Source organism: Dryobates pubescens, chromosome 8, assembly GCF_014839835.1.
Source record: "Dryobates pubescens isolate bDryPub1 chromosome 8, bDryPub1.pri, whole genome shotgun sequence".
Classification (NCBI taxonomy): Eukaryota; Metazoa; Chordata; class Aves; order Piciformes; family Picidae; genus Dryobates; species Dryobates pubescens.
Genome location: NC_071619.1, coordinates 16,907,392 through 16,934,083, shown reverse-complemented (window position 1 = coordinate 16,934,083; position 26,692 = coordinate 16,907,392). Strand labels below are relative to the sequence as shown.

General features: G+C 39.9%; 2 protein-coding genes across 2 annotated transcripts in view; one reads left to right on the top strand and one right to left on the bottom strand.

The window, feature by feature from the left end:
* Window positions 1-26,692, top strand: part of WDFY4 (WDFY family member 4) — a 125,730-nt gene that overhangs the window by 82,468 nt on the left and 16,570 nt on the right. Inside the window, exons 44-52 of the mRNA XM_054163688.1 lie at window positions 450-570; window positions 3,142-3,227; window positions 4,562-4,624; window positions 16,170-16,212; window positions 16,941-17,060; window positions 17,639-17,756; window positions 18,394-18,503; window positions 22,433-22,586; window positions 24,441-24,532. Coding sequence (XP_054019663.1) covers window positions 450-570; window positions 3,142-3,227; window positions 4,562-4,624; window positions 16,170-16,212; window positions 16,941-17,060; window positions 17,639-17,756; window positions 18,394-18,503; window positions 22,433-22,586; window positions 24,441-24,532 — 907 coding nt within the window. The remainder of the gene's footprint in view (window positions 1-449; window positions 571-3,141; window positions 3,228-4,561; window positions 4,625-16,169; window positions 16,213-16,940; window positions 17,061-17,638; window positions 17,757-18,393; window positions 18,504-22,432; window positions 22,587-24,440; window positions 24,533-26,692) is intronic.
* LRRC18 (leucine rich repeat containing 18) lies at window positions 7,409-11,403 on the bottom strand. Its single transcript, XM_009897711.2, has 2 exons — window positions 11,366-11,403; window positions 7,409-8,228 (listed from the first exon to the last, which is right to left on the bottom strand). Exon 2 carries the CDS (start codon window positions 8,192-8,194, stop codon window positions 7,409-7,411), a length of 786 nt encoding a protein of 261 aa, XP_009896013.2. The 5' UTR covers window positions 8,195-8,228; window positions 11,366-11,403.

The window sequence follows — 26,692 nt, the reverse complement described above, 5'->3', positions numbered from 1 at the left end:
TAGGCTGTAAATAGTGATTGCAGTACATGTTCATAAATCAAGTAGTAATGAATTAATTACTTAATTATTAGTTTCAATTAATTGCTCTTTACAATAGCTGTATGTTTGTATGATGTTTGTCCTTAGCCTAGGCTTTCAGATAGTTCCACCCACATCCTTGCTACTTCTCAGACTTCAGTGTGTGCAAAACATTTCTGTTTGCATGCACTAAAATCATTCCAGACCTACCCTTAGCCTCCACAGGCTCTTTCTTTTATTTTGGGAACTAGAACAAAAATCTGCCTTCAGTAGTTATCTTCATTTTTGATTCATGTATGCCCAAGTTGGTCCTGCTACCTCTAAGTATTTTTATTATTCTTTAAGAAGGACTTGGATATTCATGATGGCTATCCTGATCTCTTGTGTTTCAAAATAATTTTTCTTTTTAAAATATTTATTTTCTCTTTCAGCATCACTGATCCATTCATTTTCAACTTATGTCATAAAGATCGCACTGTGGGAGACCAGATATGTTCCCGTTACTCATATCATGATATAAAAGAGATTCATCTGATGCGCTTTCTTCTGCAGGTAGGAACTAACATCCTCTGTCATTTGAGGGAAAGCTGCAATAGGAGTCATGACATATCACTGATAACTAGTTCCACATTTTTTTACTAAGACTGATGAGTTTTCTTTGCCTAAGACCCAAAATGCTTTTGCTCCCATCATTGCGTCATTAGCCCTTGGTAATAAAAACTCATTCCTTTGTTCACCAGTGTTCAAGCACCCTTACAAGAATGGATGGCTTATTAGCTGTTAGGGTAATGCCATTCTTCAGAGTTTATGTTGATTATTTATTTTTTTTAATAAGTCAATTTCCTAGTTTTGGTGGAAGCTTCCAGTAAGTGCCTGACTTTCAATAATGCTCAGCTCCTACAGACTTCAGCAGTTTTGGATGTCAGTGGATTATGGGTACGTGTGTGTAACATGCTTATCCTGGGTCTCTTGGAATAGCTTTCAAGATGTGTATGTGAATCAGTAAATGAATCATAAGCTGAAGATGAGGATTTGAATCCTCTTTGCCTTTTACTTTACTACCCACCTGGAAGCTACCCATCACCAGTGGCCTGGTACTTTTAATTTTGTCTTGTTTAGATGAGCCTGTGTTGAGAAACACAGAAGAGTTGTTCCTAGAACTCCTTACTCTCCCTCTCTGGAGATATTCAAAAGCCCTCTGGATGCATTCCAATGTGGTCTGGTATAGGTGATCCTGCTCTGGCAGGGGGCTTGGACTAGATGACCTTTTGAGGTCCCTCCCAGCCCCTAACATTCTGTGATTTTGTGATTCTGTGATACAGCAGCAGAGCCTGTACCTGCTCTTGTCATTTGAAAAGAGTTTTGAAGAGGCTGTAACTAGTTGCCTGTTATTTTGAATCCATTTCTGGAAGGTTGAGGTTCAACAAAGAATTAGGAAATGATTCAGAAAATTCAAAAGTTGGAGAAAAAGGGGCTGGTAATTGTCTTGTCATCCATTATTGTCATGTAGTGTAGCAGTCAACCACAACTCATCCCTGTTTCAGTTTGTATTTAATTATGTATGCAAAATTGACAGTTTTAGTAGGTGAGACTTGATTTAGGATATAGCATATCTCAGTGGTTAGGTTACTCTCCAAGCATGTATAACAATGTTAAGTTTTGTTCTTAGTGACTTTACGAAGCTTATTTTCTTATGCCACTGCTGAGCAGCCTGAGCAGCAGAACAATCACCTCTTCTGGTTTGTGAATGGCATCAAAGTTGCCAGTGGAATCTTGCCACCTATCTCATATATTCGTGGGTCTGTCTATGCCTGGATTTTTTTAAATACTTGAAGTGGAAATGTTTTGTGTGACACAGAGTGAAAAATGGATATGAGTAAAAATAATCTTTAAATGGGCCTGGGACAAAGGTGGACTGTTTTGATTAGAGGTGGTTTTGTGTGGGTGGGTTGTTTTGTTTGGTTGGGGGGGGTTTTGTTCTTTTTTTGTGGTTATGGGGTTGTTGAAGATTTTTTGCTTTGTCTCAATTAATGAACTGAAAACTCAAGTATCTGTATCAGGCTCTCAAAATCTTGCCCTGGGACTCAGTGTCACAATCTACTTTGAAAAACTATAGCAGAAGAAAACTGATTCCTTGTGCTTTCCCTATGGGGCAAGTGGATCAGCTGTTAGGCAGCTTACTCTGCCTCAGAAAACTGATCTCCTGTTCATGCACACAGCCCAACTCAGAGCTGTGAAAGCACACAACCCAGTTCTGTAATGAAGACAGTTGAACAAGACTTAGTTTGGAAAGCTGAGCATCAGAGCAAATCCTGTAAGCTGCTTATTGTCACAGCTGCTCTCATATTACCTTTCTACTTTATACTTCAGTTGTGGATCATGTATGGGGCATTTGTCATTGTGGCATAGGTTTGTATTGCACCTGACACATCTGGGTTGAAAGTCATGTCTGGGTTCCCAGAAACTACATGTTATTTATAGTTTTAGCTATCTGACTTTGGGAGAAAAAGGACCACTCACTAAGTAAATGACAGGATCATATGCAAATGCACAACATAACAGTGTGTGGAGACACAGTGGAAAAAAAGTTGGCAAAGTTTTCAACTTTGATTATTTGAAGCTTCAGTGAAAATGTCATAAACTCCTCTTCCTCCTCTACTGTGTCTAGTCAGGAGATAATATTTTGGCTCACTATTGTTGAGCTCACTATTCACCTACAAAGCATTATGGTTGCTTTTTAAAAGAAACTTTTACTTGGCAACCCCTTTTCATATTATCTTTCTCACCTAATTAGAAGCTAATGTTACAAGTACTTGTTGATCACATTGAGATGTCAAGATAAAAAATGCTTCAGAAGCAACAGGAGGAGCTGGGTGATGGTAGCAATATCTGGAGTTAGGTTTTGTTTCAAAGAAGCATTTGAATTCCTAGTCAACCCAGTAGGACCATTCTTGCTGTTGGAGAAATTTGGTATATTAGGCATCTTTTGCTATACTTCATGCTTGGTACAATGGCCTGGGGTTTTTTTAGAGTCTTGAGGAACTGGACAGACCATGATGGGCTTTTTGCAGCACTAGACTTTACTCAGCAACTTTTCACACTCTAAATGATTTATCTTTCCAGGAGATGGCTTTGGAAATATTCTTTAAAAACGGTTACTCCAGATTTCTTGTCTTCCATGACACTGACCGAAATAAGATATTTAAGAGGTAATCACTGTGTCTCAATAACAGATGACATTCCTGGTCTATCACTCCTATTCAACCTGGCTTCAGATATCTGTCTTGTCCTGACCTGGGGTCCTTTTCTTTAACTGCAGCTTCTTGGTCTTTAACAGTTTACACTTAAGCAAAGCTATGAAGTTTTCCTTTTGCTGACCTGTGAATTTTTCAGTGTATTCTATAGCTACAGATTTATCAAGGGAGCCAATGCATATGTTGATTCCTCTAGCATCTAGTAGTATATTGTGTGTCCCTGCATCCCAGAAATTCACAATTAGAACTGTGCTGCTTCTCACAGGACTCGCCTTGCAGTACTGAGTTAATGGAAGTTTCTTCCCTCTTTCTTCCAAAACAAGTGTCAGTACATTCTTTAGGAATAAAATGGTTTTGCCTCTCTGTTTCTTATCTTTTTTAATGGAGCTACTTTTAACAATTGAAATTTTGTTTAAGAGACATTTCTCCCTATGCACTTGTTGTGTTTGATGGAACTTGAATGTGAGACTATGGAATTATTAATTTGCACTTTCTTTACTTGAATTTTTTTCCCCTACTGCAGCTCTGGCTGTTATATTGCATTTGCCATCTTTTACACAGAAAAAATATACTTCAATGTGTAGTACTTCCTGCGGTAAATTCTGTGGTGTGTACTGAGGATTGATTCTGTTAATTTATGAACAGTCATAGCAGTCCCTTCTGAAATCTCCAAACAGTTTCTGATGGAGTATTGCTTTAAAAGTCGATGCAGATTTATGCATTCTTCCTTTCTGCATAGCGTGTCCACTTAGAATCACTAGTTTATGCCCCAGAGCCAGCAGCTTCTTTTAGCCCTTGTCCTGGCTCAGCTCTGACAAATCTCTCTTGGAAGAATTTCGCAGAGACAAGTCATGGTAAGGTTTTGATCCTCAGTTGAAAGTCACCAAACCTATGTATTTCAAGGGTTTAGTATGTCAGATATTGTAAATCTCAGGGAATGCACTTAGGAGTGGCTGAGGTGTGGGCTGATATTCCTTTCTGCTGTTTTTATTAGATAAATGTCATTATCTGGCTTTAATTAATAGCAGTTTAAACCACCTAAAAGTCCATAGCCCTTTATATCAGTTCAAGGTTCTGTAAAGAAACTACTTTCTTTCCAGCCCCTAGCCAGCTCCTTAATATTAAATGTATGCTTTTGCTGTGTTTCTTTGCAAGTTTGTCCTAGGTTAGAGTCTCAGTGGTGTCTGTGGCACCTTCAGGAAGTAAGCTGCTGTCAGGACATCATATATATTATATATGTGGATAAAAAAAATAAATAATTATAATGTGATCTTTCATTTCTCTTCTAGATTTTGCTCTTTCCAACCTGCTTTGAAGTCAAAAGGAATAACAGAAGAGACCCTGAATATAAGGTAGAACACTGGATAACTGTAGACAAGTGCAATTGTGTAAATAAGTTGCACCTTTAAAAAGCATCTAGAAACTTATTTATTTGTCATCTATTTTAAAGATTCAAAGGAATCCCCAGAACTCTGAAAAGCACCCACAGTATGAAGACATGAAGAACATGTTGAGTAGCTGAATATCCAGAGTTGAACAACAATTATTACCTCTCTCATATTATTTTATTGTTAAAATCTACACAGATGTTTGGTGTGGGAAAGAGACAGTCAGTGAGGTGAGGTTAGAGCTAGTCCATAATGATTCTGCATTAGTGGCCTTTCTATTGCATGGCTATACAGAAATAGATATACACATGGGTGTTTTGGTATGTTACAGTAATTGTGCAGCAGAGATTACAGCTTCTTGTCCCCCAGACTGTTGTCCTGCAGGAAAAATGAGTTTTCTCCCAGTGAAAGGTGATTGAAAGCATATACCATGCTAGCCTTGAGTTACCTGCATACCTGTAACTTTTCTCAGTTTGTGTATCTGAGGAACACATCCATAACTGCTTAACTGGTGTGCTCTGAAGTGATTGCCTGAAGGCTGGAATACTGCTGAGACCTGATGGTCAGATTGCCCCTAAGAGGTGTTGTGTGTCAGCTGTACTCTCCTTTTTAATTATCACTCTACCTGTTGTAGATCATTACCTGTCATGTAGTTGATCACTTTCACTCCTGAGTATGAGCCTTCAGCTTGCAAAAATATCAGTGTAGAATGCAAACAGCTTTGACTGGAGCCTAACTTGTGCCGGGGTTGATGGTTGATTCTATGGCGCATGCATGTTCTGTGTGGAGTAACCAAAAACTCACCCTAGGGTCTCTTTAACTTGTGCTTGCTGGGTGCTCAACAAGTGGGAATATCTTGATATAAGATGCATTATGACTGCAAAAACTTTGGACTTAAGGTAGGCTTGTGATTATTGTGAAAAAACACTTGGCTCATGTTTGGTCTCAGAGATTGAAATAGGCTGTATCTCTAGACCTAAAGTAGTCTGTCCTGTATCCCATAAAGTTCTGTGTTCAGTTTTGCTCTGCTGACTGAGAGAGGACTTTCTTCACTCTGAGAGAGTAAGGGGCCTTTGGCATAGCTTTGACTGTGTGATGCTAGAGCATGAACTGAAATAAAATAAATGTAGCACAGTGATACTGCCTAAGTAATGATCACAGAAAAGTTGTGCTTAAAAGGAAAGCTAAAGAAAATTACTCAAGTGGGCATGTTTCCTTTTATCAAGCTCCAGTCTGACAACTGAAGGACTGAGGACTTGATGAGATTACTTTTCCCATGTTTGAATTCTGGACCTGCTTCCATGTTAGAAAAAAATTCAAGAATAGCACACAGGGCTCCTTTCCTATCTAGAAGGCAAAAGCTATCTTCCATAGCATCCCAGCTTTTTCTGCCCCTCCTGAGAGAGGGAGGTAGGCCAGAGTAAGCTCTTTGCCCAGGCACGCTATTAATAATTGCCCAGCTGAAGCACTGAAAGAAGAAATTTCTAGTTTGATGTATCCTGTGATGTTGAAGTAGTACCATTTATGCAAAACACCATATCAATATCTGGAGTAATGTCCAGAAGTTCTGACTTCCAGTCTCTACTGTAGGCATTTAAAAATGATAATGGGCTGTTACTGGATAACTGAGAACTTTGCTCCTGGCACTTTATTCTTCATTTAAATATACTTAAATATTTGCTACAGCCACCACTTCATCTTATGTCATACTTGACTGCTTTTATAATCTGCTCATTTCTTATACCTGTATTTGCAGGCTGTCAGCATGCTGCCCTAGGGATGTGATTTAAGCAAGTGAATGTGTGTGCTCAAGTGCACGTGTGTATGCACATATGTGAGCAGAAAGTTAAAAGCACTGAGAACACTGCACCTGATTTCATCAGTTCACCAGCTGACTCTTGGACTGTGGAACAGGGTGGTTCTTCTCATCTTAGTTACTGCTTAAGTGATAAGCCCAGGACCCTTAAGAAGAGCAATCTTTTTCCCACTCCTTCTCCCTTCTGTTCCTTCCGGGCAAAGAAACGCCTCTCCATCTGCAATGAATGTAGCTAGTGGCGCCAATGATATTGTGCACAGTAGAGATTACTGCATCCAGGTATAACAAAATCCCAGGGAATTTGCTTCTGCAGAGTCAGCAAAAAGTCTCTTTGGTTGCTTATCTCTGAGCATTGCATTTGCACTGCTTAGTAACTCCCGAGCATAACATTGTGTCTGCTGCCTCTGGAAACTGCCTCTTGGAATGAGCTCATGGTTTGTACAATAACAGTGCCTCTCTGCAACTCATTGAGGGGTTGGAGGCAGCCACCAGCAGCAGAAGGTTCCCAGGTCTGTTCCTTTTGCTCCAAATGGTATTTACTGAGACTAGCTTAACTGTGTCTTGCCCCATTAGAATGAACAGAACTAATGTTTGGGGTGCAGTGGTGGCAGTGGAGTTGCCAGAAAGACCTGTCTTTTTGAAGATTTTTTCAGTGGATCCTGCATGCACAAAAGACAAAAACCAAACAAACAAATGAACAAAGAAATAAACAAACAAAACATACTCAAACATGGAGAACATGTTGTAAGAAGAGGAAATAGCCCTTCCTTTCCCAAACACATCCTTTTGCAAATACACATCTATTTTAGTTGGTTTGGAGAAAACTACATAGATATTTAAAGGAAAACAACTGCAGAAAAATTGAGGAGGAAAGAGATCAGCTTTTTATTAGCTTAGGCTGGACTTCATGGGATATGGTCTGTGAATGTATTTCAGAGATCTTTGCCTTTTAATCTCCATTCTTCTTGGTTATCCTTTGCAGGAGAATTGGGTGTAAAAAGCAAAGGGAAACTTAGCTTCCTTGAGGAGCTCTGTGTTTTGTTCGTTAACGTGTTCATCTTGTCCCTCTCATTCTGACACATCTCCAGGCAGGAAGAGCACAGGTCTTTCTCTTGTACTAAGTAAAGTGTCTCTACACGTTTAATGGAGTCATCTTGCACTTCTTCTGTTGAGTCTGGGAAAGGATTTCTTTCTGCATTCAGCTTCTTGAGATTGGGGAGATTTTTCACACTCTTTGGGATGGTGGTCAAGGCATTATCAAAGAGACCTATCTCCTGGAGCTCCTTCAGAGACCCAAGAGTGGTGGGAATACTGTCAAGGCAGTTCAGTCCAAGGTTGAGAATACGCAGATTCTTGAGAAGGCTCAAGTCTTCTGGCAGATTTTTGGTGGTCAACTTGTTGTTGCTTATATTCAGGTATAAAAGCTTCTGGAGGCTACCTATTGCTTCAGGCAGGTCCTCAAGCTGATTACTATGCAAGTCCAGCCAGCGTAGATTTTGGAACTTCTGGATGGTACTTGGAATCTTTTTTAACATGTTTCTGCTCAAATCAAGTTCATCCACGTCAGCCAGTTTCAGAATGCACTTGGGGAAGGTGGTAATGCCCATCTTGCTTAAGTCAAGACGAAGCCCTCCATCCAAAGCTATCCGGATGGAATTTTTGGCTATTTTTAAGGTGATCTTCTTCCCTTTTGGACCTTTTGCTTTGCCCTTGGGCATCTCTCCAATATGAGATAGACAGGCACACCAGACTCTGTGAATACAGCATGGGAACTCTAGTAAAGACTTTGAAAACATAATAATGACCTACTTCTAAATTAACATACAACCATTGGACTCTTCAGAAGTTGGTTTTGGTTTTGATTTTGTTTTTGTTTGGGTGGTTGGTTGGGGGTTTTGTTGGTTTTTTTGGGGGGTATTGTGTTGGGTTTTTTGTTTTGTTTTGTTTTTTGGTGTCAGGAACTATCAAAGTTTTTCCTGAAAGTAGAGTAGGTGAAATTCTAATAATTCACAAAGTCATTTTATTGCATTGTAACACCTATATTGCATTGCAGGGTGAAATTACAAGTGGGAGAAATCTGCTGTCTTTTGTGCCTAGACAATGATTTGAACTCAGCATGTACTGAAACTGAATTAAATGTTGTTATTCACAAGATGTTTGGAGACCTGAGCATATATATACTGTGGGTCTCAATCCAGTCCTTAGGGACTGCACTAGAAGACCCTACCTGACCAACAGGTTGCCTTCTTTACAGGGATGGTGTTGTTGACATGTTGGTTAAACATCTTGTGTAATGGGCCTGAGATTTGGGCTCTGGATTCTATTAGAAGATTAAATATTTAAAGCAAATGATTAAGAGTTTTCTTTTAACCCAAACACAGAAACATAGTGGACTTTGGATTTGTCAGGACTGTTTGTGGTTCATGCATCACTTGCAGGGCAGATTGCAACAGGGGGCGCCTTCTCTGTATAGTTTAGTGACATATTAAAGCAGGCCTTTCTCTTGTGCTTTCAAGGACTCTGGATACTCTAACCCATGCTGTGGGATAGATGGACTCATACTGCAAAGGTGCACTGCCCTCAAAAAAATGTATGTAGGTGCTCTTGTCAGACTTTTGACTTGTACTTATGCTCAGCATGTGCTATGTGCTTTGTTTAATTGAGGCCTGCATGAATAATAGTCCACTGTAGTCTCAGGTTTGAACTCTAATTGAAGGTCATGAAATACAGCTGCTTAATTATGGCTAGTGACAAAGGAAATAGGCTGATTCCCTGGAAATGGATGACAACGTCCCTCTCAGCCAGAGTGCAGTGAAAAGCATGGGTTACAGTTGGCTAATCTCAGCATGGTTTGGGTGCTCTGGCATTTAATTGTGAAGAGTCAAATCACAGCTTTGATGAATGATTGGGACAAAATATGGATTTGTCTACAATACATTTCCCTATTAGAAAGGCTTCATTACAAACCCTTCAGGCTTTTTGGCTACTCATTAATCATGTGCAAATACATGAAGGGGAAGATCAGGCTACAACTAAGACATTTCAGCTACTTTTCAATTACATGCCATAGTCAAAAATAATGCAAAAGCAAAGGGGATCTCTGCCAGTCACAACCCACCCACCCAGGAGCTCTGTAAGGAAGCACATGCTTCCAAAAATCCTAGAATAAGCACAGTGGGGTCATTCTGTCCATCAGGGAATGTTCCAAAATTAAATATTCATTCTTTTATTGTAAAAATATTTAAACACAGTAAATATTTCTGTGTCTGTCACTCACAGATTTCTGTCTCTTATCAATACTTACAGGGGCATAATTACCATTATATCTGAAGGCCTCTTTGTTCTGTTTAACCTCACAATACCCTAGGGGCAGTATCAATGCTATTTGTTCCATAGTGTAGACTGGCAACTGAAGCAAAGTATTCTACAGTGGAAAATTAAGCACTTCTCCCATTTTTCACAGAATCATAGAATGGTCTAGGCTGGAAGAGACCTCAGACACTATTCAATCTAACCCCACTGCCATGGGCAAGGATGCCTCTCAACTAGACCGGGTTACTCAAGGCCACATCCAACTTGTCCTTAAACATCTCCAGGGAGGGGGCATCCACAACCTCTCTGGAGCTTAAAAGATTTGCCCAGCAGAGGGTAGGAAGTTCTGGAGATCAAAACAATAGGTGTTTTAGTCACAATTCACTCATTTTAAGGATTCGATGCAATATTCTTGTTGGCAAATCTGTGAAAATAAAAGTTCAGCTGCATGGGAAATGACAGAGCCCTACTGCTGCATCCTACAGGATGTCCCAAGCCACTTCTTGGTGCACAGAGGGTGACTACTATGCTTCACAAAAAAGATCTGCGGGGCAATTTGGCAGGATGGAAAGAGATGTTCTGCATCCCACAATTAATGTTAACCTGGAGCCTTTTGCATCCAAGTTTCTCATTGTTTGAATTTGATGTTGGATGAGTTGACCAAGACTTGACCAAGACAGCCAATGATTTTTGGTTGTTGAAGCTTTCAGCCAAATAGGCCTCTATAAAAATTAAAGGGACCTTCAAGGAAAAAATGCTTCTTCTTTTCTCTACATTTAAGAGGATAATTTCTTTTAAAACTATTTCAAAACAACCTTAAAACTCTCACAAGAATAACATTTTGTTCAGTTCCTAGCACTATTTTTCTATTACTTTTAGTTTAACATACAAAGGAGAAACATTAATCCAAACCAGTTTCTTCAGAGCACCTGCTAGCTAGCGTAGCTGTCAGGCAATGCTGTGCCAGCCTGGGAGCACTAGAGGGAGCCTGGTGTACAAGGTTGGCTTATCAGGGATAACAGCACTTCAACCAGTTGTGAGGATGGTTTCCTCTCTCTCCCTGGAAGGCAGAGCAGGCTTGCCAAGCCCAGCAAAGCTATGCATGCTCTGCACCTTTCTGGGTGCAAGAAGGCACTGAGGTGACATATTGTAACTCACCCATGGAACAGCTCTGTGGAAACACTTTCACACAAAACTTAAAAACAGCATTTGCATAGCAAATGGTTTTGCATGAAACCAAGCAGTCCCAGACAGGGTATGTTTCTGTTTCACTGCTTACAAACCTGTTACCATTTTTTTTGTTGTTGGATACAAAGTGCTGTGGAAGAGAGATTAATTCACTGACTGTCTTAAATGGATTTCTTGCTAACAAGCAGGTTTAGACTAAATCTTGCCACGAGCAAACAGAAGGAGGTTTTCTTCATTAATTTTCTTATTTTTCTAGATCACTTCAGAGCCACTGTGCTATCACACAGTGCAAGGTCACTTATAAAAACAAACCCATAAAGAATTAAAAAAGAGAAAAAAAAAAAACCCTTAGCAATTCTACCAGACTGCCCCCCTGCATAGGATCTTACCAGTTAGCAGCTAGGAAGACTTAAAAGGTGATGCTGTCACAATGTGCCTGGGTTTTTTTCAGTACTGTGGAATGAGCCTTCATGGTCTGTCACCGTGCTGTTGTCCTCTGTCCACTCTTCTTTCATTAATGAATTAGTCTTTCAGTCTGTAAATAAACTCATGAGTACGGAGTGCAGGGCAATTTCTCTTTCACAGTCCTGCAAATTCTGAATTGTACTTGCTTGTTGGAAAATGGCAGCCCTTCAAGAAACTTGTGCGTGTGAGTGTGCAGGGACAGAGGCAGGGAAGAAAAGTGGCAAAAAAGGCTTCCCAGACTCAGGGTCTTTCTGTTCAATTCTCCTTCCACAGTCTGTAAACTTTTGTTCCTAAGCAACAGGAGTCCTTGGAGATCATTAGCATAATGCTTGGTTCCAACATGCAAGTTCAAGCTGAGGGAAAAGAACTGAATGGCATGCAGTGCTGGGAAATGTTAGATTCCCAATTATGCAGAAAGGAAAAGCATCTGGACCTCATTAAAAGCCGTTTGTCAGCTTCTAACATTGCCTTGACTGTCCATTTTAGTAATTTGACTATTTCATTTTACTTGGCTGTGAGATACTTGTGTGTGCGTGTATGTGTGAAAACTCATAACATTTGTGATACCATCCTTAGCATGTGCCAAACTGGATAGGCAGACACAGGAGAGAAGGCTTGTGCAGAAATGCAGCAGAGAGGATACAAGCTGCAGTTTATATTCATCTGTGTCTATAAAAGTGCAGCTGATACGATTCCATTTTCTAGCACATGAATTTACTGGAATATGAGTGAGGCTACCAAGCTCAAGCTTTTAGCAACTTGTTGCAGTAATTTGGATTTACTAGCTATGGAAGAGAAATAGCTGTGTGCTTTGTGGTAGGCATTGTTCACAGGAGATGCAACATTGAGGTCCCTCTCTTGCTGATCATGGATCCAGGATATTATTGGCATAAAGAAACTGATGTGCTTGCTTGATTCTAGGGTTGGAGGCTGTATTCTGCTCATCTCAATAAATTAATTTAATTTACTTGATGTCTCTCTTCATGACTGGATGCAGCATTTCTGTAGTTGAAATGTTGTCCCCTTGTCTGATTTAAGACTGCGAAAATGCATGGTGCAAACAGTGTTCTGGACATGAGGGAAAATCCTTTCTCACTCCATAGCTCTTTCAAAGATATCCTACTTCAAAGATCCCTTCTTATAACATTATATTTATTTACAAATTTTGCAGAGTGAGACTAAGATGACGTGGGCTGGTACAATCAAACAAGGAGGATGCTGTATTCTAAAGTAATCTAACCTAACACTTTTATGAGTTTGAGAGAAACTGTATTGTTTTCTAGTAAAAGCAGACATTCCTTTTGATATTATCTTTCCTCTCTTAATAGTAGGACTTTGACCTAGGTTGTTGCTTATCAGGAAAAAAATTTTCCTTACAATATTTTTGGTAATTGCAAAGATTCTTAATAAAAGGGATTTTAGGAGAGCCTTGCCACTGTTTTGTAGATATAAGAAGTATGGAAGATGGAAGACAAAAAGAAAATGAAAGCATATTTATGAAGTCTAAGAATCCATTAAGTTTATTGGAATTTTAGTATTAATTTCAGTGGGGGCAAAATCTTATCCTTTGAGATTATCTCATCTGCAATGAATTTCCAAATGGGTTGAAGATCCACCTGTCTCTAGCAAATGGAGAGCACTGACTATCACAGAAGTGAGATCATAGTCTGATGTTAATGGAAGAGGGATTAATAAATCACTTATGTATCGTGTAGCCAAAGGTGGGTCATCGTTAGTACACATCATGCCTAGATTCTGCTGTGGCTAGTGCCCTACAAATGCCTTATAGATTTAGATATAGATAGTTGCATTGGTACTTCACTTCATGTAACCTCACCCCCCCCCCCCCGATGTTTAGTTATATACATTTATAAAGCACTTCTGCTTCTTTTTCAAACCAGCCTTTGATAATTTATTTATTTTTAAATGCACTTACTGTGGTTGGATAGCTGTAGTTGATCTACTTTGAGCTTTTGCTGTGCTGGCTAGAGAGGTGCTGGCTAGAGGAATGCTGATTGATTACCAAGGAGAAGGAATAGGCATGAACTGCCTGTAATGCGATTCATGTTCTGAGCCCCTGCAAGCTGACAAGGGAGAATGCAGAATTCCTGATCTCTGAGGACTTGGCATCCTGCCTGTTCCCCTGAGACCCAGAAGGATGGCTCTTACAGAGGAGTGACTACATTTAGCTTTGCATATTTTTGTGATGTGGTGAACTTATCAACCTCTTTGAGTCACACAGCAGTTTCCAAAGTCAGCAGAGAGGACTGCTTTGACACATGTAGAGTCCTTATTAGCTGTTTAAGGCTTATGACAAGCAGAGCAAAAGTTTCACGAGAGGGTATCTGAACACACTGGCTGGCCCAGCTTAGTTTTGTGTATAGTATTTAATAATGATCCCACTTTAAATGTTGGAGGACTCACAGATTGAGCAGGTTTGTACATTACATAATCCCCTGCTTTCTAATTCAGCCATAAATCCAAAATAAACCTGTGCATTTGTAGTGAGTGAGTCTGCCCCTGTGGAAAGGGAAGAACCTAACTTGATCCCTCTGTGCCAATCACCCTAAACCAACCACGTTTCAAATAATGCCAGAAATTCTGATCCTGTTCAACTCCTTTGAGATTCTCTCTCTGAGTTCCAAATATCTGTCGGAGACCTCACGAAGGCCAGTGGGGCAAGGATCTGTGAAATCTACACATAGTGTGAGAGGGTTGAATAGTAATAGTGCTCATGATAATTGTTTTCTATTTTAGAATTCCTACATTATTGAGCCACATGTCACTGAAACTGGGATACAAAGTGCCATAACTCTCCTGGAGTCAATGGACTTGCTTCTTGTTTACATTATGTAAATTAGAACACCATGCAATCTGTTAATTTTTTTGGACAAAGAGTGAAGATCCTATTTTCCCATGTCAGATATGAGAATCACTGCTTTGTGTTACCTGGTTTCTATAAACAGCCTATCATTATTAGGTTTCATTTGCAGGAGAACTAAACAAAGCTTAGGCATTGTAGACCGTGTGTTGAAATGGGTTTCATGCTTTTTTCATGGAATGGGTTATTACTTAGGCTTGGCAAAATTCTTTCCTCAGATACATTCTCTTCTCTGAAAAGAGTGCCAAAGCAAGGAGTAAACCATGTTGAGTAAACATAGTGTTTTTCCTTTATGTACACTATTAGCTGGTCCAGGAGTGAACAGGCAGTAAAATAACAATCCATAATCATGAGAGGTAATTTAGAAGAATTTACTACTGCAAATTCAAAAAAACTCCTCTAATTTATATGATCATAGACCATTCCAGGCTTTGAAGCCACTTCAAGCCTAGCTTTACGGATTTCTAGTGTGATCCAATACAGAGCATAAAAGTGGAGAAAAACATCTAGTTATTCCTGTTGCAGTTTTGTAATCTGTGGGTGAACTGATTTCCTTACTCTTCAGGAATGTTGTAGTCTTGTTTCTTAGAAAGCACTTTAGGATTAATTCAAAGTTGTGTACTTAAAGGGACAAGCATCTCTTACTTCAGTTTCACCATATCATATTGGTAATCTTGTTTACTTTGTCAGATCAAAAGTTTCTTTAATCCAAAGGCTCTTATCTGCCTTAGCCTGGTCTCTTAAGAAGTGATAAAGGCAAGTTCATAGCCTTCAGATACTGGCACACCTTCTAGTTCAGTGTAGATGAAATGTGACTTTTGCTTGCTCAGAACCTTTGACATGTTCAAGTGAACTTCCCTGTTCAGAATCCTTCTTCAGCTGTTTTGGGTTTTGTTTAAAGTTTCAATGAAAAGTTGCACTTTGAGAACAAAGTAAGTGGAAGAACCATATTTACTCTATTAATTAAAAAATATTTAAATGACAAGCCACATTTTAAGAACTATGTTAATTTCAAAGTACTTTGTGCAAAGATCTTTGCATATCTTTGATATGGAGACCGAGACATTTGTTTTCAAGACAGTATTTTCAGAATGCTTCAGAAAATCTTGAGCCTTTGAGAATAAGGCTTCAGAATAGAAACAGCCTTACTAGCACTTGTCTACAGAACTCTAACTCTACATTCGGATGAAATCTGGAGCACAAACTGATACATTGTGGCTTAGCTCAGAACAGCTGAGAAGATTGCTGTCCCCAGCTGTACATCCATCTCTGCTGCAAGGGCATCTTCTCTGCCTGAGTCAGCTTCTGAATTCTTGCAGCTTATCATGTGGCATCATGCTGTAGTTTGCAGTGGTATTTTAGAATAGAATAGAATAGAATCCATTCTTACCACCACCACCATAATTCCTTCTTTAGTCTCTATTAAATAAAATACTTGAAGTGGCACTTCATTCAGGAGTAGACCAACAAGTAGCTTAGGCACACTCAGCTTGTCACAGGACAGTAACTGACAGTGAGAAATTCATGAGTCCTCTGAATCATAGATGGTCGTTGTTGGAAGGGACCTCCAAAGGTTATCTAGTCCAGCCCCCTGAAGTTAAGCCACTCCTGTTCATAAGACAAAGCCTTCCTTCTTAATGAAAGCAGTAATCAAATTCATATTGTGCAGCACTAACCTTATTTCTGACACTGATTTTGGACTCAAATATGAAACCTCAGCACTCTTCTAGACTTGGTGTTCTCTCATTTCTATGGGATCAGAGCAGGGGGAACAGGGTGCACAGATGTTATTGTATTGACTCTCTTATTGTTCTGAAACAGACTATTTCAATGTTTGTTCCAAACAGGAAACACTCAGGAGGAGAAAAGACAATGCTCCAGAAGTGGCAGGTAAGCTAAATCGTGGCTGCACATGGGTAAGTGAAGAATTTCAAAACCTGTCTGTGTGTTTGCACACAGGTATATGTTTGTGTATGTACTTACAGGCCTGAGCTGTTCTCTTGCTGCTGGATGTGAGATTATTGGCAAGAGGAGCTGGGTATTTGCAGAGGTTTTCCTCCTCCAGTTGTGAAGCATATGGTACTGCTGTCTGGCAGATTGTGATTTTATGCACATTTTTAAACTGAGACCAAAGAGAATCACCTAGTTGAATGACTGCTCAGAGATCATCTCTACATATAAATCAATGCGCCTCTTGTTTTCCCAGATGTTTTGCTGAGCTGTGAGATTCATTTACTTTCCTGTACCTCTGATTCTGATGACCTGAGACACTGGAGAAATCTATACCTTCTTATTTATATGTAGCACTTTGTGCAGCCTTTTCTGCACAGGCAGTTGTCCAGGATTTTCCAATATACAGATTGCATGCATTTGGCTCACTTTTGAATCAGGAAAAAAATGCTCTGTTATGCAAATACAGCATATACTGCATGATTTTAGACAAATGCAAATGGTCTGCCTGAAGAAGAGCTAGAATGAAGACAGATTCTGGTGAATGTATTGTTATGTAAGAGACATTGTGCTGATCTGAAAGGCAATGGATGACTGATTACACTTGGAGGTATGGCTTTCGGGGATGGAATTAGGAGATTCTAAAGCTTATTTCCTTTCCCTGGCAGAAGAGGGAGATCAGCAACTTTGATTACCTGATGTATCTGAACACGCTGGCTGGCCGCAGCTACAATGATTACATGCAATATCCTGTGTTTCCATGGGTCCTTGCTGACTACGTTTCCAAGGTCAGTGCTTGCTGCATCACTCTCTACTTTCTGTGATAGCAATGGCACAAAGGCTTGTTGAAAGATGTTATTGAGGCAGAAGAGTTCAAAATTTGAGATAGTTAAGTTGAACTGTACTGATTCTTTATAGATTAGCTGTACTGATTCTTTATAGATTAGATTCTCTATAGATTAGATTCCTTCTTTATAGACCAGCATGCTCGGGATCATGTTATGCCTTAGAAAGGTGGATGAACATCTGTTGAATGTGTGTTTAGTTAAAGAAAGGCTGCATCAGCTCAGCAGATAGGCAGGAACAGGCTTCTGTGACAAGAGAATTTGGACAGAAAAACCTTGAGATCAATTTGCAACCTCCCAAGTCCCTATTTGTGAAGCTCCTTGTATACTGGCACATACTGCCACCCTCTTTCCAACTCTTATCCCAGTTTGGAAGGGGGGTGTTTTAGTACTGAATCTGTGATTTTCTGTGGGTGAAACTTCCAGCACAGCCTTGTTGCTATCCAGTGTCACTGAGCTAGTCATGATGTCTAAGACTCAGGGATCTGAAAACTTATATCTTTGCTGGTTTTGCTTTTCAGACTCTAAACCTTACTAATCCACATACATTTCGGGACCTGTCAAAGCCCATGGGTGCACAGACGATGGAGAGGAAACGCAAGTTTATCCAGCGCTACAATGAGGTGGAGAAGAGCGAGGGTGAGTGTTTTAGAAGATTAATAGACAGCAGAGGCTTAAGTCCCCTCAGGCCTCCAGGAATGCTGTTAAATCCCTTGGAAAAAGTAATCCAAAGACTTTCCAAAATTGTGGCTAAGGAAAGCACTGGATAAAAAGTGATTGAAGATTCAAAGGAAATTGCTCCACACTTGCCTTGTACTTCTTAGTTCCGTGCTTTTCCCTTCAGTAGAAGAGATGCTACAGCAAAATGCTGCACTGTTAGCTAAGCTCTACACAATAGTCTTGTTTGTCAACCAAGCTACCTGAAGAAGACTGCTGCATTCTGCTTATCTAACAGCTCCTTTAAGTAAAAAAAATAGGATGTTGAACCTATTGACTTCTAGAGATCAAGAACTTTTCTGGTACTGATGGGGAAAGGAATAGTTCAGAAAATTAATAATTTGGAAAGTTAAAGGCCTTATTCTTCAGAAAATGAAACATGGAAGGCTAAAAAAGAGCATGTAGAACTACACAGCACATTCAATGCAAATATGCGAGTTGTGGTTTTGCTCACAGATCTTTGAACGTATCTGTTTTAAAGACCTACTCCCTGTTTAGTTATGTTGGTAACTGGATGGTGATATTTTACACTGCAATCTGATTTGTGTTCGATTTCCAGGAGACCTGTCAGCCCAGTGCCATTACTGTACTCACTATTCATCAGCAATTATAGTGGCATCTTACCTGGTCCGACTGGAGCCATTTACGCAGACCTTCTGTTCTCTGCAGGTAAGGGGACATGATAGCTTCCCTCCTACACCTCATTATGAACTGTGTAACATAGTTATAGTGGTTGTGTAATAAGGGAGATTAATTCTTTTGACAATTTCTGTATACTCTGTGTGGACTCTGGGCTCACTGAAGGCTCCATGCTATGTCTATTGAATTCAGTGAGAATATCTTAATGGGAGCATGATTGATGATTGATGTCTGATGATTTTGATTTTTTTCTGATGAAGAAAGATTATTTAGTTTTGGTCCAGTGATGCATTTTGTGAGGGCTGAGGCAAAACTGGTTGGACTTAATGATCTCAGAGGTCTTTTCCAACAGAAATAACTCTATGATTCTATATAAGCACCTAGAAAATGTTTTATAACCCGTCTGAACACAACCTTCTGACTTTGGGGCAGATGAGTCACTTGTAGTACATATTGTCAGCCCAAATGCCCATACAGTAATGTGGCTACAGGCAAGCACTTGCAGCTGGCTGTGGTGGCATAAAGAGCATACCAGGCCAGATAAGGATGCACAGGCTCTGGTGAGTGGGAAATGATATTGTTCCTTGGATCTACTCCAAGAAGGAGAATTGGAGTGAGACTGCATCTACTGCTCCAGAGGAATACTTTGTTTTAACTTGTTCTAAACTTGCCACTGTTTTATGGTGCCAAAAGCATTCACTGTGGAATTGAATTTCACAAAACAGAACTTTGTGCTAACCTTTCGCACCTTCCTGACTGCCCTCTTCAGCAGGCAGCTGGTGATGCACTAACATAGACATGGGCTGTAGCCAATAATTGCTATCCTTGTTTCTGTTATATCTGTTGTGTTTATAGCAGGGTCTAGCAGCAGGACAGGTCCTTAAAGGCATATGTTTTTAAGGAGCAGTTTGCTGAAATCTACCTATCCTTATGGAGTAATGTGAGGGACAAAACTAGGCCAGTCAAACTGCAGGATGTATGGTGAATACAGAACATGAGTCCTGAGTCCTGCAGATTTCCAAGTGCTTTGCTATTGTACTGCCTTTTTGCTTTTTCTTTCTTCCTTTCTTTCTTTTTTTTTTTTTTTTTTAATGAACTAACACAAATAAAGTGCTGTGCTAATTAAGTAATAAGCCCTATGATATTGGCTGTTATCAGCAGTAGCTGATGGTTTAGTAAACCACCTGAGGCAATAGTTACCATTGCACTCTGTGAGCCATATGTTAGCTGCAGTCATGAATGACTGTGGAACAGTTATTTCTTCCTGTAAACAGAAATAGGCTACTGTATCTCACTGGCACACTTTTCATGTATAACAAGTTCCCAGTCTGAGTAGCTGTTCTGTGGCTGTGTTTATGTGTGATTAGGTGGTAACCAGCATTTTTGTGAAGATAGTTACCTTCATAGGCTGCTGAGATCTGAAGCACTCTAGCTTCTGAACATGCTCCATGATCATTCCTTTGCTCTTACGCTGCTGCATGTTCAGTTGAGATCGGTGTTGCACTTTCCCCAGGTGACTGGACCTATAGTGGATTAGGAACTGCTAACTGTGAGATACAGTCAGGGAAACAGCAGACCTGAGAACTGTACTATCAAGTCAAGAGCAGGTTGGAAAAGGAGTACTCCAAACTTAAGACCTTGTAATTGTGCTGATCTGGGAGCCATGAAAGCTTCTCAGCATCTTAAAAAGTGGAAAAGCCATGCTTGTAACTGCAAACTACCAGTTCAAATGCACATGACAAGGAATAGAAACAATTTAGATGCACCCTTGTAAAAAAATGATGTTGGCATAACATCCTGCTTCTCAAGTTAAAGAACTGATTTGTACCACAGAAAGCGGCAGTGAGAAAGCATTGCCTCTGCTAAAGGAATTGTACAGGAGTTTACAGAACCTTATTATTTTACATTTTACCTAAGTATATTGAGATCTCACCCCAGAAAAAGGTGTGTATGTGCTTTGCATATTGCAATGGAATGGATGAAATACTGGCTCATGAGATAGATGCTGAATGGTGTATTCCACTTCATCTTAATCAAGTCTGCAGGCAATTATTTCTTAGTATTTCTGGGCCTGTGGTAACTCCTTGCACCTTCATAAGCATCTTTTAGAAACACTTTTTGTTTAAAGCTCAACCAAAAATCAGTGATCCTTAGTTTCATAACCATGGGAAGTTCTAACTTCTCTTTAGAAATCGCCTTGACTAGTTGTTTAAAAAGTGTATTTTCCCAATACTCATGATGAGAGTGTAAGGCCTCTGTTGAAAGGAAAGACAAGAGACTTACTCTGTCTGTCTCTATAAAACCCACAAGAGTTTATGTCAACTTGCAATCTAAAGGGATAAAGCAGCTCTCGATTCTCTTTTTTCCCTTTCAGTGCATTTTTTGCATTCATAGGGAGAGAAAAACTCATTAATTCTGATATAAATATATGCAAATAAATTTATTAATATAGGAAATGGGAAAATCAGTTATTGCTTCCTTTATAAATAATACAGGCTTAAGTTTTAAAGATATTACTTTTCCCTAAAATGAATTAGACAGCGAGAGAAAAAATCACATTTTTTCGTGGTGGTAATATCTTTAACCAGATTTGTCGCGCTAACAGTATTTCCTATGTATATATTATTTTTATTTAATACAGGTAATCTTTTTATTACAAATCATATTGTTTCTCAGGAGATTACCATCAGCTCTCATAAAAGCTGCAAAAAAAGATGAAAAAGCATCAATCACCACCAGACACAGCACACTGCGTGCAGATTAAATATACAAAGGCCTTTAATATGCTTCAATGAGATACTTGTTAGCTATTGATTTATTTATATTCTTCCTTCTACTCTGTTTTAATTTCAATTTGAATTTGAGTCCAAGGGTCCCTGCCTAATAATGATCAAGAACAAGATGACCTTGTGCATCAAATTAACTCCAGCTAGGCTTACTCATGTGATTAGCCACTTTTTCACTCAGTCCCTTGAGTGGGTGTGGGAAGGCTTCAGTTGTCAACAGAAGGAAAACAAGGAGGTAAGGCGGAACTATGTTGTCATTTAGAGACCAAAAGCCTGGTTAGAATTCACATCAGTGGAAACAGGGATGCGGTCATTCCATCTGGAATATGTGTTGGGTTTTGATGGGAGTCTATCTCAAAAGAAAAGCAAGAACTTAGGGTCTGTTGTCTCCTGTGTTTTGATATCTTATCCATGAGGATAGTTTTTCCCCAACAAAAGATATGGGAGAAGTTATTTCTTGACTTGTAGTTCCTAGACTTAGTAGAGTTTGTAGATACAAAGGAGTTGCATCATATATGTGCAGGTAGTCATGAGATCAAAAGGGCAGTAGTTCTTACTATCAGAAAGCAATATGGGAACTAAAGCATAGGGTTCATCTAGTCTTTCTTCCCCTCTTTATGCTTTCTCTCCTTCCCTTAAGGAATGAACAGGCTCTGCAGGCTCCTGCCCACTGGGTCTTTCCTGTTTGCCTGGATCTGATGAATGTTATTTCAGTGGTACAGATATACTTTCTTCCCCAAAAATTTTCCTCAGGAGATTTTTATGTATGATTGTTCACAGCTGTTTGGGTCCCAACTGAAGTGAAAACACTGAAGTTGTGTCCAATGCTTGCAAGTCATTTTGGGATGAAAAGAATGAATTGCCTTCAGAAGCATTAATAATGTGTACCCTGGTATTCTCAAGCTGCCCAAGATCATTTCCGCTTTCCTCTGTTACTACAAACTATGCTAAGACTCCAAGCTTTATGGTAATCTCAACCTACATATCTACAAATCAGAACTAAAGCAGTCCCTGATGTAAGATCATAGTAAACAGAGCTGGGACAGCTCTTTAGAAATCACCTAATCAACATGTGATAGGGTGCTTATTGCAGAACCGGCTAAGATTCTGCATCTGCTTTTTATTTAACTGAATAGTCACACTGCAGTCTTTTTGTCTGTCTTCATTTCACAGGGTGGGAGTTTTGATGTTGCAGACAGGATGTTTCATAGTGTCAAGAGCACATGGGAATCGGCATCAAGGGACAACATGAGTGATGTCAGGGAACTCATCCCTGAATTCTTCTACCTGCCAGAGTTCCTAACCAATGCAAATCACTTTGAACTTGGTAAGTTCTGTTCCCCAGCATCCTGCCCAAGGGAAAAAGATCCAGATCCTGTGTTGAGAGGTGAACCCTGGAATTATGTCTAGTAATAAGAGATAATTTTTTTACTAAAATAAGACTACAATACAAGCTCCTAATATCTGAATGCTATCAGAACCACAGAATTTCCAGCTCAGAAGGGGTTGTAGCTCCTGTTAGTTACTGTGCAAAGGAATTACACATTTTGTCAGTCAAAGGTAGATTTTGATATAAGCAGTCTAGTTGTCTGCTTTTGAAAATTTGATCTTCATCATCACATCTGCATGACTATGAACATCATATTAATTTGACTTCTGGAAATGGTTCAATTATTAAATGGTGTTGGTGAAAGGTGGCTTTGGTATCTTTGGTGGCTAACATTACCCAATGTCCTCACTGTCCTCTTGAAAGGATCTGCACAAGTCACATGAATTTGCTACATTCTCCCTGCCCTCAAGCAGCAACACAAGACTTTCTGAATGTACACTGTGGCTAGACCTTTCTGCATCAGTGATCAGAGAGAATCCAGGAAAAAATAATATTCAGAAAAAGACATAGCAGTCCTGATTGACTTCACTTTACAGGAAGGTCACATCATCTGCAATGAAACGCTGCTTTCTGTAGTGGGCTCAGGTTGGTTAACAATTAAGGCAGAGGAGAAATACTTTAAGAATCATCCTGAATCAGTGTGAGAAAAGGCAGCTTAACCTGTGGTACTGAGGTCTAGCTATAATTGCATTTAAGAACTCAGTGAAATGAGACATGTTAAGAAAAGAGCAGAATGAGCAAAAGATGTTAGAAGATTGTTGAAAGATAAGAAAAGATCCCGAGAGGAAACCAAGAAATAGCCTGTCTCAAATAAATATCCAGTGACTTATCTGAATAGAATCAAGAAGAGATACCTAAATAAACACCAGAATCTTGCCAAAAGAGAGCAAATATGCAGGAATATTTTGCTATAGGCAAAGCCATAATTTTTTCACTGCTACCATGTGAGGAAACATGCCGTCCCAGACCTGGGCTTCAACTTAGATTTTAATTCATTCAGTTACTCAACACTGTGCTCTGATACAAGAACACAATGCTCACCTTCTGAAAGGAATCAGATTGCAAAAGAATTGAAAACAAAAGCCCTCTCAGGTGCCTACTTTAGTAAGAATATCTGACAGTTAGGCCCATAGGATCCTGTATAAATGGGAAGCTGTGCCAACAGGTTTGTCTTGTGTGAACTTTGCAGTGTGTGCTGAGGACATGCAACCAGCACCAGAACAAGAGGACGCAGCCTCAAGCTGCACCAGGGGAGGTTTAGGCTGGAGGTTAGGAAGAAGTTCTACACAGAGAGAGTGATTGCCCATTGGAATGGGCTGCCTGAGGAGGTGGTGGAGTCACCATCACTGGAGGTGTTCAGGAGGAGAGTTGATAGGGTGCTTGGTTGCATGGTTTATTGATTAGGTGGGGTTGGATGACAGGTTGGACATGATGATCTTGAAGGTTTCTTTCAACCTGGTCTGGTCTGGTCTGGTCTATTCTATTCTATTCTATTCTATTCTATTCTATTCTATTCTATTCTATTCTATTCTATTCTATTCTAAACTGGGCTGAGGCTGAATCTGATGTGTATTATTACTATATTAGCAACAGTTACTACATCTCAGTTCTTTATTACAGGATCAGAAATCCCAAAAGAAATTGGTTCTGCAGTGCTCTACAGTACTAGAACCTGAAACTGCACATGCAAAAATCACCTCAATTTCCTTTGATGTCAATGTTTAGAGAAGCTGTTCATATTTGCAGTATGTTTGATTCTTGTTTTTAATCCTACCTCTGTAATCCCTGCAGGCTGCATGCAGGATGGAACAGTACTAGGAGATGTGCAGCTTCCTCCTTGGGCAGATGGGGACCCCCATAAATTCATTCTCCTGCACAGACAGGTCAGTGAATATCAAGATTTGTGACAAAATGCTGAATTGAATCCCAATGAAAACAAAACTCTGAAAGCCAGAATCAAAACTAGAATGTTAGACCCAAATGCATCCTGTCTTTGTGGAGTTCATGTGGGTTCTGAAATTTGTATGTATACTTGTCTGCCTGACAATTCACCCTGAATCAAGGCCAACTTTCCAGATGAGGTGAGGTTCATATCTAGGTCTGTGGTGTAGACCCATCTGAGCCTGTAAGTGTATGTGAACATAATATGCCCATGGCATGCCCGTGGCACTTCTATGAATATAGTTCCATGTTGCTAACCCACTGTGTGTTTATTTAAACCAATTCCATCTCAAAGCATCTCTAAGTCATGCCAAGGCTACAACTATTTTTTTTTTTTTGGAGGGTGGGGGGAACCTAATGTTATTTCCTGCCTTTAATGGAGTCAGCCTTGGCAATTTGAAATCAAAACAGCTTTAAAGTCCTGAGACTTACTGCACTTAGTGCTGTCTATTAATAGTTAGAAAGTCTTAACCTTTGTATGATGTCACCTGCTATGCAGTAGTGAGTGGAAAAGCAATTCTGTATGAAGGCAGTTGCACTGAACAGAGACTTTGCAGCAGAATATCCTGGTTCAAGTCTATCTGTTAGAGCTAAAAAGGGAATGGGCTGTACTATGGTGCCCCTGTGTTATCCCGTCCGATTTCCTGTGGCAGAAGGAGTCAATCTGTATTTTTGAGTGCATGCAGACTGGTGCTGTGCACAAGTGTGTTGATTTTATGTGTTAGCTTTGGAGGGACTAAACAAATAGCCTGTGCTTTTCAAGGCATTACACCATCCTGGTTTGTCATGTGTACCTTCAGTTTCTGCCCCAGTGTGGGGTTCTCACCTTTCCTTTTCTATGTAGGTCCTGCCCTTGGGGGTTCAGCTGTCACTGTCTATAATCTTTGTAGGTGACTGTATCCAAACCTGTGAATACAATTTTGATATCTCTAAGTGTCTTTCCTCAGCCAGCCTCTTCAAATTCTAGTTTAAATCTTGCCTTTGACCTCCCTACTGACTGAATATTTTAATACATGAGAAGACTTGAAACTCGGGGTTTATGTTCTGATTTAGAAAGCAAACGCTGTTTCATGTCTGAATTTCCCCTAGAACCTGGCTTACATTTTTTGGTCAGATTTTTTTCCAGCCTGTTAGTTTGAGCAGATGAGAAGAGAATACTTTTGCCAAAGAACTGAGATGCAGAGAGATTAAGTGCCATGTTCAGACTGTTTATGCTCTTGTACATATACACTAATAGGTATTACTGAGTCAGACATCTCTGACATCACCTAGAGAGTGATTTAGGGGCTCAGAGCTCTAGTCAGACTGACAGGTTGTGGAAGGAAAGAGACACCTGAGGTTACAGTGGCTGTAACCACATGATGTATGTACTATAGGAAGAATGTCTTTATCTGAGTGATGTATGCACTGCAGGCTTGCTGCTCAAAGTGTTGTCTTGGCTAAAATGAATATTTGAGAAACTGCCCAATTCCTTCCCTTGCTGGAAAGCAGCTCAGTGCTGCCCACTGAAATTAGGTTTTGGCCGCTGGGGTCAAACGTGCAACAGTTCCATGGTATTGCCCACTGACTCCAATGAAGGCATGGAGGTTCTTCGCTCTATTTTATGCTTCCTCTGTGACCTTCCAAGGGGCTTAGTCTCTGTTCTCCATTTCCCCCAAACACAGAAAAGGCAACACTGCCCTTCCTATATACAGAGGTGCTGCAGACAGAAATCCATGGATGTCTGAAACATGTAATTTTACACTGATGTCTCTTAAAGAAAAATGCAGGGAGAAATGCTTGTTTGCAGTCCTAAGTTCTGAGCTGTGCTCCTCGGTGATTGTGTAAGGGTGAGCACTCCAAAGATGAACAGAGAACATCTGCTTTTACCTTTGCACTTTGGAGTAAGGGTGCAATTTGGAAATTAATCTTTCAGTCATCCCTGCATAGTATGGTTTTGTTCTCATTGTAGCGCTGTATCAGATTGTGTGAATAAGATTTGTGGGGTGTAAAATGAACCCAAAAGCTGCACTCCAGTTGTGTCCTCCAGATGCCAGTGGCATTTAGCCTGTGTGAGCAGCCTAGATCTAGTTTGTAGTAAAGCCCCCACAGTGCATGTAATG

Coding starts and splice junctions, on each gene's coding strand:
- LRRC18 (XM_009897711.2), bottom strand. CDS start 8,194: ATGCCCAAGGGCAAAGCAAAAGGTCCAAAAGGGAAGAAGATCACCTTA.